At 43.7% G+C, this 21,951-nt stretch overlaps 1 protein-coding gene across 1 annotated transcript in view; it reads left to right on the top strand.

Moving 5' to 3' along the window:
• Positions 1-221: 221 nt before the first annotated feature.
• The window catches only part of GALM (galactose mutarotase), a 76,741-nt gene continuing 55,011 nt past the window's right edge, over positions 222-21,951 (top strand). Inside the window, 3 exon segments of the mRNA NM_001132580.2 lie at positions 222-456; positions 10,383-10,537; positions 16,238-16,444. Coding sequence (NP_001126052.1) covers positions 267-456; positions 10,383-10,537; positions 16,238-16,444 — 552 coding nt within the window. The 5' untranslated portion in view covers positions 222-266.

The raw sequence follows: 21,951 nt of genomic DNA, 5'->3' as shown, positions 1-21,951 counted from the left end.
TGCAATGCAACCAGGGCGAGCCAAGGAAAAGAAGTGCAAGCGTGGCTGCAAAGTTTGCCCCTCTTGTTACCCTCAGGCAAATGAATGATTTAGAAAGGCCCCAGGGGCTATTTTTTGCAGGAACGGTCACTCCCTAAATCCAGGCAAGGAAAGGGAGGAGTCTGAGCCGAGTCACGCCCCTTCTCCTGTAAACTTGGGTCGCTTCTAGCTTAGCAAGCGCTGGAGTTTGAAGATCAGGCAGTAGCTGCACACGCCGAACTTTCCCTATGGCTTCGGTGACCAGGGCCGTGTTTGGAGAGCTGCCCTCGGGAGGAGGGACAGTGGAGAAGTTCCAGCTGCAGTCAGACCTCTTGAGAGTGGACATCATCTCCTGGGGCTGCACGATCACAGCCCTAGAGGTCAAAGACAGGCAGGGGAGATCCTCAGACGTGGTGCTTGGCTTCGCCGAGTTGGAAGGTGGGTTGAACTCTGCCCCGGGCTGCGAGCAGGCCCCAGGCCCACGCTACACACCTCCCGGATCTAGCGGGCCACTTACAATGCGAGGGACCAAGGGGGAAAGTCGCCTAACTTGGGACCTTCTGACTTGCAAGCGCGTGCATCATAGAGGGCTGTGCGGCCATCCGGCATTTGGGAAAAACTATAATAAATAAGCTATGGGAGTTGGCCTCTGGTTATCCGTTCAGGCTTTGCCCCGGTTAACGTAAAAGGTCAGCTGATGGTATGATACACTTCAGCGATCCTGGAGCGATCTTTGAACTGCCTAATCTTTGAACTGCCTGATACCTGGAGAAGGCTGGAGAGGAAAGAGCAGGCAAGAGGGGGTGTGGCTCCCACTTCTTCCCTTCTGAAGGAGGAAATTCAAATAGTTGCCTCTTCTACTTCCTTCATCCTTGATCAGATTCTCTTTGAGGCCTGGTTGTCTCAGAAATGCTCCAGTAAGCTCAGTGGTTGCCTAGTACACCAGCTACCCAATAACCATTTAGGGAACAAAATAGAGAAGACCACCTCAGTGTCTTCTCAGAGATCAGGTCTCCTACCAACTAGGATGGACTTTTATCCCAGAATCCATGGGCAATTAGGATCAGGCATTAATTAATACATTTGAAAACTCTATTAATCCAATGACCTCATTAAACAGGACAGACAAGGTACCCACTCTTGCTGTTTGGCTGGGGAGATAGACTTTAACTCAATAATTGCATAAATAGAGAATGACAATTGCAGCTTGATTGCAGCAAAGGAAAATGTACATCATGCTCTCTTAGCACCATGGTGTAACTAGACAGAAAATGAGGTGTGAAATAAAGCTGGCAAAGGGAAACTGAGAGTTAATACTCTCTGCTTAGTGGTTGGGGCGTAGACAAATTCTGCTGGAGAGGAGGTTTGAGGTTTTCCTTTTGGTGTGTCATTCTGTCTGTTTGGTTCTTCAGATATGTAAGATATGTAACTTGGCTCATGGTTACATGTTGGTCAGACCAGCCTGGCCAACATGGTGAAACCCTGTCTCTACTAAAAATACAAAAAAATTAGCTGAGCATGGTGGCACGTGCCTGTAATCCCAGCTAGTCAGGAGGCTGAGGCAGAAGAATCGCTTGAACCAGGGAGGCGGAGGTTGCAGTGAGCCAAGATTGCGCCACTGCACTCCAGCGTGGGTGGCAGAGCGAAACTCTATCTTAAAAAACAGAGAGCAAATTTCAGATTCCTCAGGGAAAAAAACAAAACTCAGCTTTCTGTTGAACACCACCATGCCCGGCTAATTTTTTTGTATTTTTAGTAGAGACAGGGTTTCGCCATGTTGGCCAGGCTGCTGGCGGGCACCTGTAATCCCAGCTACTTGGGAGGCTGAGGCAGGAGAATCACTTGAATCTGGGAGGCGGAAGTTGCAGTGAGCCAAGATTGCGCCACTGCACTCCAGCCTGGGCGACAGAGTGAGACCCCATCTCAAAAAAATAAAAATATACTCTAACCTTTCCTTCTGCCTTTCTGTGTAACATCTGACCATAAAGAAATTAAGACCCTCATTCCAGAGCGGTCCTGCCCCATACCTGGAGGAAGGAATGCTGCATGGGGAGGCCAAGAAAAATCTGAACACAGGCCTTGCCGAGTTTCCCCACTCACTCTATTAGCAACAGATCTTACCCTTTTTGTCCAATCATATTTCTACATGGCTGTCCATGCTCCATTGGACCTAAGCATAGAAATGGATTGTTTTCCTTGTATCTTGGGTCTTCATTCTGAAAGCTTCTGTGTCACATAAAACTATAATCAAATATAAATTTGTTTGGCTTTTTTATTTATTTTTTATTTTTTAGAGGTGGAGTCTCTTGCTCTGTCACCCAGGCTAGAGTGCAGTAGTGCAATTATAGCTGACTTGCAGCCTTGAACTACTGGCCTCAAGCAATCCTCCCACTTCAGCCTCCCAAAGTGCTGGGATTACAGACGTGAGCCACTGTGCCCTGCTGTTTTGCTTTTCTCTTGTTAACCTGTGTTTGTTGTAGAGGTGTGGGCTGTGACTCTTACAGGGGAGATATACAGCACTCTGTTACTATTTTGATGGTGCTCTAATACTACATTTCTAGCGCATTAAACCCTATGTTAACAATAAACTGGTAACAGTGGTTGTTAAGAAAGGATCCTGGGTACCCAGGGTGCAGGGGGTGGGAAGGAGACTTAATTTTCACTGTACATTCTTTTAAAACATCAGAGTATGTAAGTATATATAAACAAACAGAGGTAAATAGTTTAAAGTAATAAGACTTGACAGAGGCGGCATGGTGGCTCACGACTGTAATCCTAGGAGTCCAAAGTGGGAGGATCTCTTGAGGCCAGGAGTTTGAGACCAGCCTGGGCAACATAGTGAGACCCTGTCTCTAAAATAAATAAATAAAAATAAATAAATAAATAAATTTAAATTTAAAAAAATTTTTTTTAAAGACTTGACAGAATAGGGGGTTATCTTGACATTGCCATATCCCAAAAATGGTTTTGAGCCATGCGGAAGATCTGAGCGTGGATAATTCCATGAGACATGGTCCTTTTGTAACTGCAGAGTTAGATATGAACAATCTCCAATTTCCCAGACAGGTTATATAAACTGTTTGGAAGACAGCCATAACCAGAGGTCAGAATGGTTCAGTTTCTCCCTGGTAAAATGAGATTTTTTTTCTTTCATATAATTTTAAAAAAGAAAATTATATAAATTTTTAGTTACAGTAAGAGAGGAGACCACCCCTCGTATTGTCTTATGCCCAATTTCTGCTTCCAAAGAAAGAAGTAAAAACTAAAAAGCAGAAATGAAATCCACAGTCAGACAGCCCGGCACTACGCCCTGGGCCTGGTAGTTAAAGATCGACCCCTGACCTAACCAGTTATGTTATCTATAGATTCCAGACATTTTATGGAAAAGCACTGTGAAAACCCCTGTCCTGTTGTGTTCTGTTCTGATTACTGGTGCATGCAGCCCCCAGTCAGGTACCCCCGGCTTGCTCAATCGATCACGACCCTCTCACGCAGACCCCCTTAGAGTTGTAAGCCCTTAAAAGGGCCAGGAATTGCTCACTTGGGGAGCTCGGCTTTTGAGACGCAAGTCTGCCGAATAAAGTTCCTTCCTTCTTTAATCTGGTGTCTGAGGAGTTTTGTCTGCGGCTCGTCCTGCTACAACAGCCTAGAAAAATCAGTAATGCCTCCTATGAGTTTTTCTACCTTTTTTTGTATTTAAAAATGTTTTTTTGCTGGGCACGGTGGCTCACGCCTCTAATCCCATCACTTTGGGTGGGTGGATCTCAAGGTCAAGAGACGGTGGCCATCCTGGCCAACACGGTGAAACCTGTCTCTACTAAAAATACAAAAATTAGCTGGGCATGGTGGCGCATGCCTGTAATCCCAGCTATTCGGGAGGCTGAGGCAGGAGAATCACTTAAACCTGGGAGGTGGAGGTTGCAGTGAGCCGAGATTGTGCCACTGCACTCCAGCCTGGTGACAAAGCGAGACTTCATCTCAAAAGAAGAAAAAAAAGTTTTTCTTTTTTTTTTTTTTTAGTGCAGTGGTGCGATCTCGGCTCACTGCAGCCTCCAACTCCTGGGTTCAAGCGATTCTCATGCCTTAGCCTCCCAAGTAGCTGGAATTACAGGTGGGCACCACCACACCTGGCTAAGTTTTGTATTTTTAGTAGAGACGGGGTTTCACCATATTGGTCAGGGCTGGTCTCAAACTCCTGACCTCAAGTGATCCGCCTACCTCAGCTTCCTAAAGTGCTGGGATTACAGGCGTGAGCCACCACGCCCAGCCTAAAAATGTTTTTCATCGGCATGTCCCACCTACAGTCATTATGATTTCTTTCAAAGCCTGTGCTGAAAATATTTGCTTATAAGCCACAGGTATAAACAACCTACCCATACAATCATTGAAACGCCTTCCTTTTCATGTTTCCCCCAGTTACCACCAAAGACCTGGCTATTAACTGCCATGAGAGGCATTAAGGAAAAAATAGAAAAAGTAAATTTAGTGCCTTTAGAAAACCTGGGTTCAGAAGCAGGGATGAGGAAAAAAAAGGATCAGGTTAGAGTCTGCAGTTTAATGTCGCACACACCCAGGAGCACCCTGGTGGGAGCATTGAAAATTCCTGGTTTAAAGTTCTGCTTCCTTCCTTAAAGCTGTGCGACCCCGAGCAATTTATTTAAACTCTCCAGACCTATTTTCTCACGTGAAACAAATGGATTGTGATGATTTAATGAGCTATGGGCTGTGATATGTGTCTGACCGTATCTGACCACATATTTGATATGTCTCTGACCAGAGTGAGCAATTAATCATTTTTATCCCCTTTCTTTCCTTTGCCCCCAGATACCATCTCTCACTCTACTAGAACTTTTTATTTCACTTAACACTGCAAAAAATGGCATGGAGATTCATCTAGGACAGCAAGCAGCCACTAAAAAGTATATAAATTATCTGAGATTACTAAAGTGCTTATTAATTAAATTGTTTTCTTCATATAACCAAAGGATAAGTCATTCTGTGAATGGGGGTTTTGATTGAGAGTGGTGAGTAATTTTATTTCAGACTTTAGTGCACTCTGGCTAACTTTGGGCTGTCCGAATTGGGTGTCACAGTTGTGGTCCTTGGGATGTTAGAGGAGTGGAAAGGGCCATATCCCATGATTAAGCATTTATTAATTTATTCTCGCCAGTGCCTTGCCCAGGAAAAGGGGTGAGCGTTTCCTCTACTCTAATCTCAGCAATTGACTTGGTTAAATCAACATTCATGGCTTGACCTAGGAACTTTGAACATTTTCATGGAAAACAGTATTTTCTGCATTTCAAAACAAATTTTTAGCCATGCCTTATTCGGGATTTGGGGATTGTCACTTTTTGTAATTCTGATTTGATGTGAAAGCTTAGTAACCATATCAGTCCATTTTCACACTGCTGTAAAAGAACTGCCTGAGACTGGGTAATTTATAAAGAAAATAGGTTTAATTGACTCACAGTTCCTCATGGATAGGGAGGCCTCAGGAAACTTACAATCATGGCAGGAGGCGAGGAGGAAGCTAGGCAGATCTTACATGGCAGTAGGAGAGAGACAGAAAGGAGGGGAAATTGCCACTTTTAAATCATCAGATCTTGTGAGAACTCACTGACTATCACAAGAACAGCATGGGGGAGCCGCCCCCATGATCCAATTACCTCCACCAGGTGGGATTACAATTGGAGATGAGATTTGGGTGGGAGCACAAAGCCAAAGCATATCAGTAACATTTGAAGGTAGTATAAAATTTATTTGTTCTAAAGGGTTTTTCAGAGACAGGATTTCTGCTGTGCTTAGAGTTTAATTCTTAAAAACTATTCCTCCAGGGGCACAGTGGCTCTCACCTGTAATCCCAGCACTTTGAGAGACCTAGGTGGGAGGATCACTTGAGCTCAGGAGTTCAAGACCAGCCTGGGCAACACAGGGACACTCTGTCTCTAGAAAAAATACGAAAAGTATCCAGGTGTGGTGGCGCATGCCTGTAGTCCCAGCTATTTGGGAGGCTGACGTGGGAGGATCACCTGAGCCTGGAGGTCAAGGCTGCAATGAGCTGTGATGGCACCATTGCACTCCAGCCTAGGTGACAGAGAAAGACCCTGTCTCAAAAAAAACAAAAACAAGAAAAACCCTGATAATTATGGGAAAAAAACAACAAAAAAAAACCCCTATTCTTCCAAACCAAGGAACTGGCCTGGCAAGTGCTTCTTATCTCCATGACGTGATTGTTTTCAGGTAGTGGTCACTTGTAAGGGAATTCTTGCAAGCCCACGTGGTAGGAGCCCTGCTGTTGGCTTTGTGGTTGTCTCCAACACCCAGTATGCCTCTGGCAGAGAGCGGGAGTTCAGTGTTCGTTTGTTGAATGAATCAAAGTATGACTCAAAAATCTCTACAGTCAAACATCTTGTTTTTTAGAAAAAAATTCTGTTTTTCTATAATTTTTGAGCTTCTGAAAAGCAGATGAAACAAAACCAAGGAAAGATTGTTTGGCTGTTTGGGACTCCTTTTGGTTAACCAGTGTATGGGCTTTTAAAGCTATTTTCAGAAAGAGAAGAAGGTGGGGAGAGGTGGGAACAGGAGAGAGAGATCAGCCTGGCCTGTGCCTAGGGATGGAGGTAAGGTCAACAACCAGAAAGCCTGTGCTTTCCACATAATTTGGTACTGAAGAACACGGACTCATGAGCTAGACTGTCTGGGTTCAAGTCTTGGTTCTGCCACTACTTAGCTGTGTGTTTGGGGGCAAGTTATTTAACTTTTCTGTCCTCAGTTTCCACATCTGTAAATTGGGATAGTAATAGTGTCTACATCATAGAAACGTTCTGAGTATGAAATGAAGTAAATGGTAGAGCACTAAGAAAGTGGCTGGGACATACTTTGGGAGGCCGAGGCAGGTGGATCACCTGAGGTCAGGAGTTTGAGACCAGCCTGGCCAACATGGTGAGACCCCATCTCTATTAAAAAAAAAAAAAAATTAGCCGGGCGTGGTGGCGGGCACCTATAATCCCAGCTACTTGGAAGGCTGAGGCAGGAGAACTGCTTGAACCCGGGAGGCAGACGTTGCAGTGAGCCAAGACCGCACACTGCACTCCAGCCTAGGCTATAAGAGCGAAACTCCGTCTCAAAAAAAAAAAAGCACTCAGTAAGTGTTAGCTATTGTGATAGTCCATGGGCAACACTCTGATGCACCTGCAGATTAGCAAAGAAGCAAACCAGGAAAGGCCTGGAAGAGAAGGATTAATGTTTAATTTGTACCCAACCAGTTGGGTAATGGAAACCTGTGACCTGTAACTGGCCTAATCAGCTCAGGGTCTGTATCCTGAGAGCCTCTCCATCCCTTGAAAAAATAGTTCATATGCTTGAATTGCATTATCTGCTGATCTGAAGTAGACATGACAGATACAGAGTACCATGGGAAAAGGGAATGGAATTCAGAGGACGTCTAAGTGAAAACTAGAGTGGAAAGTAATCTTGGTGATAATACAGAAAACAATCTCCAAACCTTAATCTTTTCCGTCGTAAAGTAAGCACAGAGGAACTTAAAGAGACGAAAAGTACCGTAATATGCCCACGCACAAAGTTGTAAGTATGAGGACGCTACTTTGCTTTTTACAGCCCCTCCCCTAAAAAGGCCCCAAACAGTTTATGCTGATTATTATACCATGTAGCCATCAAAAGGAATATGGGGCCGGGTGCGGTGGCTCATGCCAGTAATTTAAACACTTTGGAAGGCCAAGGCGGGAGGACCACTTGAACCCAGGAGTTTGAGACCAGACGAGGCAACATAGGGAAACTCTGTCTCTACAAAATAAAAAGTAAAAAAATTAGCCAGACATGGTACTATATACCTGTGGTCCCAGCTACTCCAGAGGCTGAGGTGGGAGGATCATTTGAGCCTGGGAGGTCGAGGCTGCAGTGAGCTATAATGGCTCCACAGCACTCCAGCCTCGGCAACAGTGAGATCCTATCTAAAAAAATAAAAAGGAATATGGTCTGGGTGGGGTGGCTCACACCTGTAATCCTAGCACTTTGAGAGGCCGAGGCAGGTGGATTGCCTGAACTCAGGAGTTTGAGACCAGCCTGGGCAATATGAAGCATAGTAGAAACCCTGCCTCTACTAAAATACAAAAAAAAAAAAAAAAATTATCTGGGCATGGTGGCGTGTGTCTGTAACCCCAGCTACTTGGGAGGCTCAGGCAGGAGAATTGCTAGAACCCAGGAGGTGGAGGTTGCAATGAGCCAAGATTGCACCACTGCACTCCAGCCCGGGCAACAGAGCAAGACTCTGTCTCTAAAAAAAAAAAATAAAAAGGAATATGGCAGATATGTCATGACATGGAGCGATCTGAAGATATTTGATAAATGAAAAGTTGCAGAACAAGGTATGATTATAGTGTGATACTCTATATGGTATGATTCTCTTTACATGGAATATATGTGTTTGTGTATTTGTATATTTGCTAATATGTAGTTAATTCAAATTTTTAAATGAAGTGTACGTGCCAGACTGTTTAATAGTGGTTACCATTGGAAAGGAGAGGAGTGGAGAGGTGAAGGAAGGCTTTTGTGTTTTAGTCTTTGTTTAGGTTGTTAGATTTCACAAATAAAAGTACAGGATGCCTGGTTAAATGTGGATTTCAGATAAACAGCTTACACTTTTTTTTTTTTTTTTTTTTGAGACAAAGTCTCGCTCTGTCGCCAGGCTGGAGTACAATGGCACCATCTTGGCTCACCGCAACCTCTGCCTCCTGGGTTCAAGCTATTCTCCTGCCTCAGCCTCCCAAGTAGCTGGGACTACAGGCGCACGCCACGACACCCAGCTAATTTTTGTATTTTTAGTACAAAGTACAAAATCACCATGTTGGCCAGGATGGTCTCGATCTCTTGACCTCGTGATCCACCCTTCTCAGCCTCCCAAAGTGCTGGGATTACAGGCGTGAGCCACCGCGCCCGGACACAACTTTTAAAGTATAAGTATGTCCCATGTATAATAATAGCATGAACATACTTATACTAAGCAATTATTTATTGTTTATTTGAAACTCACATTTAACCAGGCATTCTATATTTCCTCTGGCAAGCCTACTCTATATCCTTGTGTATTACCTAACTCTCCTTAAAGAATATTTTAATGTATTAATTATGTGATTAAAAAAATAAGAAGAGAAAGAAGAATAAGATCGTTTCCCCTCAAGACCACACGAAAGTATAACTTTGGCCTAGAGAAAAGGAGATTACAAAGCAGTGTTATGCAGTCCCCCTTCATCCATAGTTTTGCATCCTGCAGTTTCAGTTACTCAGAGTCAACTTTGGACTGAAAATAGGTGCATACAGTACAATAAGATGTTTTGAAAGAGAGAGAAAAGGCTGGTCGCGGTGACTCACGCCTATAATCCCAGCACTTTGGGAGGCCGAGTTGGGCGGATCACCTGAGGTCAGGAGTTCGAGACCAGCCTGGCCAACATGGTGAAACCCCGTCTCTACTAAAAATACAAAAATTAGCTGGGTGTGGTGGTGCATGCCTCTACTCCCAGCTACTCAGGAGGCTGAGGCAAGAAAATCACTTGAACCTGGGGGGTGGAGTTTGCAGTTAGCCGAGATTGGGGCCACTGCACTCCAGCCTGGGCAACAGAGTGAGACTCTGTCTTAACAACAACCACCACAACAAATAGTTTTATAAAAAGAAAGAAAAAAGCACACAGATGCATGTACTAAAAGATGGAAGAGTGTGTGCACATAAGAATATTAACAGTGGCTCTCTCGAATGATGAGATGAAGGATAATTTCAGTTTTTTGTTTGTGCTGTATAAAATTCTTTACAATTTTGTATAATGAATATTAATTACTTTTGGAAAAGGAAAGGATCATATGTAATGAAAGCGATTTTCTGTGATTCAGTGAGGACTTTGACTGCCCAAGATGTTACCATGTGCAGCATCCCTCTGAAGAAGGTGGGGGACAGTGGCATGCACCACACCTTTGGATTGAGGGGGTTTTTTTTGTTTGTGTGTGTGTGTGTGTGTGTGTGTGTGTGTGTGTGACAGAGTCTCGCTCTGTCGCCCAGGCTGGAATGCAGTGGCGCGGTCTCGGCTCACTGCAAGCTCCACTTCCCAGGTTCATGCCATTCTCCTGCCTCAGCCTCCCGAGTAGCTGGGACTACAGGCGCCGGCCACCAGGCCCAGCTAATTTTTTTGTATTTTTAGTAGAGACAGGGTTTCACCGTGTTAGCCAGGATGGTCTCGATCTCCTGACCTTGTGATCCACCTGCCTTGGCCTCCCAAAGTGCTGGGATTACAGGTGTGAGCCACCGTGCCCAGCCTGAATTGAAGTTTTAAAAGTGCTGTCATCCCTTGTCCTTGCAGGATACCTCCAAAAGCAGCCATACTTTGGAGCAGTTATTGGGAGGGTGGCCAACCGAATCGCCAAAGGAACCTTCAAGGTGGATGGGAAGGAGTATCACCTGGCCATTAACAAGGAACCCAACAGTCTGCATGGAGGAGTCAGAGGGTTTGATAAGGTAAGTACAGCACATGTGACTGAGTTCCCTTTAGGCTCACTTTACGCATACCTTCTGCTTGCCAGGCACAGTCGTAGGCCCTAGAGCACATGTGTGGTGAGACGCAGGAAAGAGGCCGCTCCTGTGGTTCAGGGCAGCAGGTGCAATGGGCATGTGCTAGGACCCATCCTTCTCTAGTTCATCTGTTGGAACAGACAGGGGAGCCCCAAGAGAAAGGATGTCAGCCTTCGACTTAGGAAAAATGAGAAACAACTTTCTCATAGTGTTGAGATCAGGGAGTTGGGTTGAAGAGATGTGGATTGATAACAGTATCTTCCAATTATTGGACAAGACATTGACATATATTATCTCTTACCCTTACTAAAACTCTGTGTTATCACTAAATGGGAAAACTGAGGCACTGAAAGTCCACATGGCCAGGCACAGTGGCTCACGCCTGTAATCCCAGCACTCTGGGAGGCCGAGGTGGGCAGATCACCTGAGGTCAGGAGTTTAAGACCAGCCTGGCCAACATGGTGAAACCGCATCTCTACGAAAAATACAAAACTTAGCTGGGCGTGGTGGTGGCCACCTGTAATCCCAGCTACTCGGGAGGCTGAGGCAAGAGAATCGTTTGAATGTAGGAGGTGGAAGTTGCAGTGAGCTGAGATCACGCCACTGCACTCCAGCCTGGGCAACAGAGCCAGAGTCCGTCTCAAAAAAATAAAAAATAAAAAATAAATAAAAGGCCACATGACTCCTAAGTGGGACAACCAGGGCTGCCTGGCCCAAAACACTCATTCTTACACCATAGCTGCTGGTGTCCACCCAGGCTACATGGGTGCTCCCGTCCAACATGCTTCCCTGTACCTGTCGTTAAGCCCCCCGCCCCATGCAGCATGGCCCTGCACCAAGGCCTGCCCTTCCACTGAAGTGCCTCATGCCTCAGAATCATATTAGATTCTCCCCAGTTCCTCCCCTCCACATGAAAACGTCCGTTCTTTAAGCAGATCCCTAGAAAACAACGTCAGGAAAGTAAATTGATCGAACAGCTTCTCCCTGGGGTGGGAGTGCTTGGCCTCCTGCTTCCTAGCCCCATGGGAGTCTACGGGTTAACCCCAGTGATTGCTGTCTTACTAGTCTAATTTCAAGCTGTGCAGGAGTAAATTTCAGTAGTTAACTTTGTTTTAAATTATACCACCCAGGTTATTTGCTAGAGAAGAGCCAGAGAAGACAGGAACATATATGGCCACTAACGGCCACAGTTTCTTCTCTTCTGCCTCTAACCACCACTTGTCCTGCAGAAGGAGGCTGGTGGCTCTGGCTTCCCCGCCTCCATGAGCTTCCTGCTGGTGGCCTGGAACCAGACTGACTGCCCCATGGGTTTCCCTTTCCTCAGTGATGGGATTCTTCACGCCAGGGAGGCAGAGGGCAGCATGTGCTCTGCCAGTATTAGGACAGAGTCTCTAGAACATGCCAGGATCATGAGCAAACCCCAACCAGAGAAAGTAAGGCCCAGCCTGGCTTCAGACAGGGATCTTCAGAGGAGCCTTAGGACAGCACCTCGTTCTAGCTTGCCCCTGCTCCCCCTGTTCACTGTGGCATTTTCCGTGGTGTTGCTTAACTTATATTCCCTTCAAGAACACAGCAAAATCGTGAGTGTACGTAGCCTTCAGTGCAGTGTGCCCTTGAGCCCCTTCTGTGAAGCAGGGGCCAGAGTAGGCCGGGGACTCCTGAGGCTCACAGTATAAAGAGGGAGGTGGACTCTTACGTGATAACTGTTAAAGGCGAGCGGCCACAAGCGCCGTTAACAAGCCAGAGAAGACAGGAACATGTGTGGCCAACAAGGTGCTGTAGGAACTGGGTGTGAACAAATGAAATAGCAACCTAGGAGATAGGATTGGAACTAGCCTTGAAGAGCCAATAGCATTTCATTCAATACATGGATATGGGAGAGAATGGCTGCACCTGGCCCTGAGAGGGGTGGGGAAAGACTTTGAACTTTTTTTTTTTTATGAGGCAGAGTTTTGCTCTCGTTTTCCAGGCTGGAGTACAATGGCGCCATCTCAGCTCACCGCAACCTTCACCTCCTGGGTTCAAGCAATTCTCCTGCCTTAGCCTCTTGAGTAGCTGGGATTACAGGCATGCACCACCACACCCAGCTAATTTTTTGTATTTTTAGTAGAGATGGGGTTTCTCCATGTTGGTCAGGCTAGTCTCGAACTCCTGACCTCAGGTGATCTGCCCACCTCAGCCTCCCAAAGTGCTGGGATTAAAGGCTTGAGCCACCATGCCTGGCCAACTTTGAACATCTTTATGAAGCCACTGAAAGTTTTTGAACAGTTGGTTTTGACATAGTGCCATGCGCCCATCAGATGAACTTTGTTTTACGTTGTGTCACGTCTCAACAATGACTGAATAATTGTTGATTTGGAGGTATGTGTTTTTCTATTCATACTGATGCTTTTTTTTTTTTTGAGACGGAGTTTTTTTGCTCTTGTCCCCTAGGCTGGAGTGCAATGGCGTGATCTCAGCTCACTGCAACCTCCACCTCCCGGGTTCAAGCGATTCTTCTGCCTCAGCCTCCCAAGTAGCTGGGATTACAGGCATGAGCCGCCACGCCCGGCTAATTTTGTATTTTTAGTAGAGACAGGGTTTCTCCATGTTGGTCAGGCTGGTCTCAAACTCCCGACCTCAGGTGATTCACCCACCTTGGCCTCCCAAAGTGCTGGGATTACAGGCATGATCCATCGCACCCAGCTACCAACATATTTTTTTTTTTTTAAGATGAAAGTTGAATAGGATTTGAAATGGTATAAGAAGGTCTAGATCTGCAAAGTTTCTGGAAATTTGGAAACTACAGGCTCAGGGAAATCCTTCCAGAAATAGGAATTATGCTTAACCAATCATATTGGTTTACACAAAAATCTTTCCATTGTGTCCTTTCTCTATAAAAGAAAAACTAGGTAGCAAGTTAATTTTTCATTTCAATTATTTAATTCCTGAAATGTTCCATTTGGGATATTCTATTTCTTTTTTAATTACACATATAACAGGCTTCATATTTTGAGTGTCTTGAAAGTTCAACCTTTCTGGGAGCTAACTAGGGTGTAAAATGAATTTTTCACTAAGCTCGGTGAAAGTATTTCACATACCAGCTGCCTTCGCTGTAGGTGAAGGCAGAGACTCCGTTCCTGCTGGGTTCTCCTTCCTGGCAAATGCCATGTCTGTGAGAGCAAAGTGGACAGATCCTGGGCTCAGAGACCACTCCTGTGGCCCACAGAGGCTATTATCTTTCAAGTCTATAGAGTCTGGCCTCAACTCTTCTGTTGAAAACGAAGATTCAAACAAAAACTTCACTGAGACTAAGATGTGGAATAGAGGAGACAGCCAGTCCTGAGTTTGAACCCCAGCTCTGTCACAAATAACATGTATAACTTTATTTATTTATTTATTTTTTGACACGGAGTCTCACTCTATTGCCCAGGCTGGAGTGCAGTGGCGCAATCTTGGCTAACTACAACCTCCGCTTCCCAGGTTCAAGTGGTTCTCCTGCCTCAACCTCCCGAGTAGCTGGGATTACAGGCATGAGCCACCATATGTGGCTAATTTTTGTATTTTTAGTAGAGACGAAGTTTCACCATGTTGGCCAGGCTGGTCTCAAACTCTTGACCTCAAGTGATCTGCCCGCCTTGGCCTCCCAAAGTGCTGTGATTACAAGTGTGAGCCACTGCACCCGGCCACATGTGTGACTTTAAACAAGATTTTTTTTCCTTCTAAATAATGGACAGGAAGTATGAAACTCCCCACCCCGCCAACACACACTAGGAATGTAGAAGGTAGATGTGGGTGTAAGTTAACTGCACTGAACTCAATTTGCTCATCTGTAAAGTGGAGGTAAATAATATTTGTTGAAGCCACATGAAATTGCCAGTGTTCAACTGTTTTGACCTACAATGATGGTCATTTCATTTGGGCAACCAAATCTTTACCTTGCAAGATGATTTATGTAAAGCACCAGGTCATTGACTATTGAGCACTCTCAACAAATTGGAGGTCTCATGCCTGCAACAGGCCCCTTCTTTAGTGATCCCAGAGCTCTCTAAAGGCACTGGGAATCTCTGGCCAACTCATCCCCTGGTAGTATAGAGTAAGGGAACAGGCTCAGGGTCCAATCCAATGCCACACACTAGCTGTGTGGCCTGGGGCAAGCGGTTTATCCTCACTGAGCTTCCATTCTTTGATTATTCAATGAGGATGATGTTACCTACTCTAAGTCTGCTTTGAGACAGATAGACAGTGTCTGTGAAGTTTCTAGCAAAGAGTCTTGACTCATAATGGGCACCCGATAAATGTTCGTTTTCCCTTCCCTATAAGTGTAATCTTGGAGCCTCTAGGACAAAGTTGAGAACAGCCACTATGTTAATCCAAGATTCCAATTCCTATTTCCAAAAGCAAAATGCCTTTTATTTATTTATTTACTTTTTTGAGACAATGTCTTACTCTGTCACCCAGATTGGAGTGCAATGGTGTGTGCGATCTCAGCTCACTGCAGCCTCAACCTCCCGGGCTCAAGCGATCCTCCCTTCTCAGCCTCCCGAGTAGCTAGGACTACAGGTATGCACCACCATACCTCGCTAATTTTTTAAACTTTTTTATAGAGATGACATCTCACTATGTTGCCCAGGCTGGTCTTGAATTCCTGAGCTCAAGTGATCCTCCTGCCTCAGCCTCCCAAAATGTTGGGATTACAGGCATGAGCTATTGCACGTGACCACAAAAAAAAACTTTAAAAATAAACTCTTCTTCATACTTTTTTTTGCTAGTCTTAGAATCATATTTTCTGGAACAAGAAGAAACTTCGAGATAATTTCTTCAACCCCTTTATTTTATGAAAGAGATTAATGCCTAGAGTCACACAATGAGCTAGGGACAAATGAGGCCCCCCAAATCAGGACTCTTGACTTGTAGGCTACAACTCTTCTTAATGGCACAAGTGCCTTATTTGTTTTGAACTCTGCCTAGGGAACACAGAGCCTTGTAGGGATTTTAATAAATATTTGTATATAGTACCCCCAGGAGAAAGGGGCTGATTTATTAAAGTTGTTTTAATACTCTCAGCAGATATTGCTATATGGCATTTAGCAGAGTGGGGCTACAAGATTAAAAAAATCAAAGAAAAATCAAAGAAGAGGAGAGGAAAATATTGTAGACACACATCGTACAAAGTTAGAGAAAAGAGAATGGGGAGTGTGAGAAGGTAGAGAAAAACAAATATTTGTACCAATTAAAATCCAGGGACCAGGTGCAGTGGCTCACACCTGTAATCCCAGTACCTTGGGAGGCCGAGGCAGGTGGATCACTTGAGGTCAGGAGTTCGAGACCAGCCTGGTCATCATGGCGAAACCCCGTCTCTACGAAAAATGCAAAAATTAGCTGGGTACAGTGGCTCATGCCTGTAATCTTACTCGGGAGGCTGAGGCTCGAGAATCGCTTGAACCTGGGAGGTGGAGGTTGCAGAGCCAAGATTGTATCACTGCACTGCAGCCTGGACAACATAGTGGGACTCTGTCTCAAAAAAAAAATCCAGGCTATCATTCAAAAGTCTTAATTGATTGTATCACCATTTTCCTTGTGAAATCAGTTGTCTTTAAACATTGAAATGTGGCATTTAGCTTGAGGTTGGAGCAACTACACAACTTTGAAAACACTTTTTTCCAGGTGCTCTGGACCCCTCGGGTGCTGTCCAATGGCATCCAGTTCTCACGCATCAGTCCAGATGGTGAGGAAGGCTACCCCGGAGAGTTAAAAGTCTGGGTGACATACACCCTGGATGGCGGAGAGCTCGTGGTCAACTATAGAGCACAGGCCAGTCAGGCCACACCAGTCAACCTGACCAACCATTCTTACTTCAACCTGGCAGGCCAGGTAAGTGAACTTGTTTCTTCTTTCCTGCTTCATGCTTTGTGGAATGTCCTGGGCTGTGGCTAGACAGATCAGAGCAGTGTGGAATTGCTGTGGCAGTGAGGTCACCCTCATGATGATGAAAAGGGCCCAGCAGAGGGCTTATAGTAGGTGCTCAATAATTGAAAATTATAGAGAAAGACAGAATGAGTACATTGTACTGCGAAGAGAAGTACCTGTTTCCCTTTTGCTTCAGACAAGTAACTAGCTGTTTCAAGAACTCCCTCTCAGAATCTAATTGTAACATGTGCTTATATTTGCTTCCCTTATTCCATGTCTACTCCCCCCAGATTTGTTCCAATTAAGGTGCCTTCCACCCTTGGAGCTTTGGAAATGGGCATGGCCAAGCTCCTTTAGATATGCTGCCAATATGTGTGTGCTTCCCCTGTGAGCCTGCCAGCTCCTCCCAGGAGTTTGGGTGGGCCAGTCCTGCCCTGCACAGTACCGTGGAAAGAGCACTGGACTTGGATTTAGAAGACCTGGTTTTTTTAGCCTAATAAAGCCATATTCTCAATTTCATAGTAATAACACTACCTACTATTTGTCAGCTGCTGTTAGAAGCCCTTTATGAAGTTGTTGGTTAAGACACTAAAATCAACCCAGCAGAGGGATAAACCCCAGTGGGGGACCACTTGAACTGCCCACATAAGAGTGGTGTAGAGCTGCTGACAACCCCCCCTTAAGTGATCCCTTCTGAACTACCTCATTCCCTCCTAACGCTAACAGTTTAGCTCATTGAGGAGGATATCATATCAGACAGAATAAAAAGCTTAGCTAAACTCTGTAGATTATATCTATTACTTCCTCTTTATCTGAAGAACTCATCATTGTCTACTATACTTGACTCACTTTGGCCTGATTTTCTACCGCAAGATGATGTTCACAGTCAGCTAGTAATAACTCACCTTTTTATACTGTTTCAGGAGTTTGCTGATGATCTGTTGGATTCTGTTTTCTAGAATTTTCCCAAATTGCAGAGTTAATTGGTTCTTGTAAAATTTCCAACGTTCTCCCTTTAAAAAAGTTGACCCTTCACTTGCGTGTTCCTTATCCTCAGGAACTTTCACCATCCTTCTTGAAATCTTTTTTTTTTTTTTTTTTTTTTTTTTTTTTTTTTTTTTTTTTTTTCTTTTATTATTATTATTATTATTATCATCATTATTATACTTTAGGTTTTATGGTACATGTGCGCAATGTGCAGGTAAGTTACATATGTATACATGTGCCATGCTGGTGCGCTGCACCCACCAACTTGTCATCTAGCATTAGGTATATCTCCCAATGCTATCCCTCCCCCCTCCCCCCACCCCACAACAGTCCCCGAAGTGTGATGTTCCCCTTCCTGTGTCCATGTGTTCTCATTGTTCAATTCCCACCTATGAGTGAGAATATGCGGTGTTTGGTTTTTTGTTCTTGCGATAGTTTACTGAGAATGATGATTTCCAATTTCATCCATGTCCCTACAAAGGACGTGAACTCATCATTTTTTATGGCTGCATAGTATTCCATGGTGTATATGTGCCACATTTTCTTAATCCAGTCTATCATTGTTGGACATTTGGGTTGGTTCCAAGTCTTTGCTATTGTGAATAATGCGGCAATAAACATACGTGTGCATGTGTCTTTATAGCAGCATGATTTATAGTCCTTTGGGTATATACCCAGTAATGGGATGGCTGGGTCGAATGGAATTTCTAGTTCTAGATCCCTGAGGAATCGCCACACTGACTTCCACAAGGGTTGAACTAGTTTACAGTCCCACCAACAGTGTAAAAGTGTTCCTATTTCTCCACATCCTCTCCAGCACCTGTTGTTTCCTGACTTTTTAATGATTGCCATTCTAACTGGTGTGAGATGGTATCTCATTGTGGTTTTGATTTGCATTTCTCTGATGGCCAGTGATGGTGAGCATTTTTTCATGTGTTTTTTGGCTGCATAAATGTCTTCTTTTGAGAAGTGTCTGTTCATGTCCTTCGCCCACTTTTTGATGGGGTTGTTTGTTTTTTTCTTGTAAATTTGTTGGAGTTCATTGTAGATTCTGGATATTAGCCCTTTGTCAGATGAGTAGGTTGCGAAAATGTTCTCCCATTTTGTAGGTTGCCTGTTCACTCTGATGGTAGTTTCCTTTGCTGTGCAGAAGCTCTTTAGTTTAATTAGATCCCATTTGTCAATTTTGGCTTTTGTTGACATTGCTTTTGGTGTTTTAGACATGAAGTCCTTGCCCATGCCTATGTCCTGAATGGTAATGCCTAGGTTTTCTTCTAGGGTTTTTATGGTTTTAGGTCTAACATTTAAGTCTTTAATCCATCTTGAATTGATTTTTGTATAAGGTGTAAGGAAGGGATCCAGTTTCAGCTTTCTACATATGGCTAGCCAGTTTTCCCAGCACCATTTATTAAATAGGGAATCCTTTCCCCATTTCTTGTTTTTGTCAGGTTTGTCAAAGATCAGATAGTTGTAGATATGTGGCATTATTTCTGACGGCTCTGTTCTGTTCCATTGATCTATATCTCTGTTTTGGTACCAGTACCATGCTGTTTTGGTTACTGTAGCCTTGTAGTATAGTTTGAAGTCAGGTAGTGTGATGCCTCCAGCTTTGTTCTTTTGGCTTAGGATTGACTTGGTGATGCGGGCTCTTTTTTGGTTCCATATGAACTTTAAAGTAGTTTTTTCCAATTCTGTGAAGAAAGTCATTGGTAGCTTGATGGGGATGGCATTGAATCTGTAAATTACCTTGGGAAGGATGGCCATTTTCATGATATTGATTCTTCCTACCCATGAGCATGGAATGTTCTTCCATTTGTTTGTATCCTCTTTTATTTCCTTGAGCAGTGGTTTGTAGTTCTCCTTGAAGAGGTCTTTCACATCCCTTGTAAGTTGGATTCCTAGGTATTTTATTCTCTTTGAAGCAATTGTGAATGGGAGTTCACTCATGATTTGGCTCTCTGTTTGTCTGTTATTGATGTATAAGAATGCTTGTGATTTTTGCACATTGATTTTGTATCCTGAGACTTTGCTGAAGTTGCTTATCAGCTTAAGGAGATTTTGGGCTGAGACAATGGGGTTTTCTAGATATACTATCATGTCATCTGCAAACAAGGACAATTTGACTTCCTCTTTTCCTAATTGAATACCCTTGATTTCCTTCTCCTGCCTAATTGCCCTGGCCAGAACTTCCAACACTATGTTGAATAGAAGTGGCGAGAGAGGGCATCCCTGTCTTGTGCCAGTTTTCAAAGGGAATGCTTCCAGTTTTTGCCCATTCAGTACGATATTGGCTGTGGGTTTGTCATAAATAGCTCTTATTATTTTGAGATACGTCCCATCAATTCCTAATTTATTGAGAGTTTTTAGCATGAAGGGTTGTTGAATTTTGTCAAAGGCCTTTTCTGCATCTATTGAGATAATCATGTGGTTTTTGTCTTTGGTTCTGTTTATATGCTGGATTACATTTATTGATTTGCGTATATTGAACCAGCCTTGCATCCCAGGGATGAAGCCCACTTGATCATGGTGGATAAGCTTTTTGATGTGCTGCTGGATTCTGTTTGCCAGTATCTTATTGAGGATTTTTGCATCAATGTTCATCAAGGATATTGGTCTAAAATTCTCTTTTTTTGTTGTGTCTCTGCCAGGCTTTGGTATCAGGATGATGCTGGCCTCATAAAATGAGTTAGGGAGGATTCCCTCTTTTTCTATTGATTGGAATAGTTTCAGAAGGAATGGTACCAGCTCCTCCTTGTACCTCTGGTAGAATTCGGCTGTGAACCCATCTGGTCCTGGACTTTTTTTGGTTGGTAAGCTATTGATTATTGCCACAATTTCAGCTCCTGTTATTGGTCTATTCAGAGATTCAACTTCTTCCTGGTTTAGTCTTGGGAGTGTGTATGTGTTGAGGAATTTATCCATTTCCTCTAGATTTTCTAGTTTATTTGCATAGAGGTGTTTGTAATATTCTCTGATGGTAGTTTGTATTTCTGTGGGATCGGTGGTGATATCCCCTTTATCATTTTTTATTGCATCTATTTGATTCTTCTCTCTTTTTTTCTTTATTAATCTTGCTAGCGGTCTATCAATTTTGTTGATCCTTTCAAAAAACCAGCTCCTGGATTCATTGATTTTTTGAAGGGTTTTTTGTGTCTCTATTTCCTTCAGTTCTGCTCTGATTTTAGTTATTTCTTGCCTTCTGCTAGCTTTTGAATGTGTTTGCTCTTCCTTTTCTAGTTCTTTTAATTGTGATGTTAGGGTGTCAATTTTGGATCTTTCCTGCTTTCTCTTGTGGGCATTTAGTGCTATAAATTTCCCTCTACACACTGCTTTGAATGCGTCCCAGAGATTCTGGTATGTTGTGTCTTGGTTCTCGTTGGTTTCAAAGAACATCTTTATTTCTGCCTTCATTTCGTGATGTACCCAGTAGTCATTCAGGAGCAGGTTGTTCAGTTTCCGCGTAGTTGAGCGGTTTTGAGTGAGATTCTTAATCCTCAGTTCTAGCTTGATTGCACTGTGATCTGAGAGACAGTTTGTTACAATTTCTGTTCTTTTACATTTATTGAGGAGAGCTTTACTTCCAAGTATATGGTCAATTTTGGAATAGGTGTGGTGTGGTGCTGAAAAAAATGTATATTCTGTTGATTTGGGGTGGAGAGTTCTGTAGATGTCTATTAGGTCCGCTTGGTGCAGAGCTGAGTTCAATTCCTGGGTATCCTTGTTGACTTTCTGTCTCGTTGATCTGTCTAATGTTGACAGTGGTGTGTTAAAGTCTCCCATTATTAATGTGTGGGAGTCTAAGTCTCTTTGTAGGTCACTCAGGACTTGCTTTATGAATCTGGGTGCTCCTGTATTGGGTGCATATATATTTAGGATAGTTAGCTCTTCTTGTTGAATTAATCCCTTTACCATTATGTAATGGCCTTCTTTGTCTCTTTTGATCTTTGTTGGTTTAAAGTCTGTTTTATCAGAGACTAGGATTGCAACCCCTGCCTTTTTTTGTTTTCCATTTGCTTGGTAGATCTTCCTCCATCCTTTTATTTTGAGCCTATGTGTGTCTCTGCACATGAGATGGGTTTCCTGAATACAGCACACTGATGGGTCTTGAGTCTTTATCCAATTTGCCAGTCTGTGTCTTTTAATTGGAGCATTTAGTCCATTTACATTTAAAGTTAATATTGTTATGTGTGAATCTGATCCTGCCATTATGATGTTAGCTGGATATTTTTCTCGTTAGTTGATGCAGTCTCTTCCTAGTCTCGATGGTCTTTACATTTCGGTATGATTTTGCAGTGGCTGGTACCGGTTGTGCCTTTCCATGTTTAGCGCTTCCTTCAGGAGCTCTTTTAGGGCAGGCCTGGTGGTGACAAAATCTCTCAGCATTTGCTTGTCTGTAAAGTATTTTATTTCTCCTTCACTTATGAAGCTTAGTTTGGCAGGATATGAAATTCTGGGTTGAAAATTCTTTTCTTTAAGAATGTTGA

The sequence above is a fragment of the Pongo abelii genome, chromosome 12 (genome assembly GCF_028885655.2).
Source record: "Pongo abelii isolate AG06213 chromosome 12, NHGRI_mPonAbe1-v2.0_pri, whole genome shotgun sequence".
Lineage (NCBI taxonomy): Eukaryota > Metazoa > Chordata > Mammalia > Primates > Hominidae > Pongo > Pongo abelii.
The sequence above is the reverse complement of the archived record's forward strand: the minus strand, read 5'-3'. Positions and strand labels throughout refer to the sequence as shown.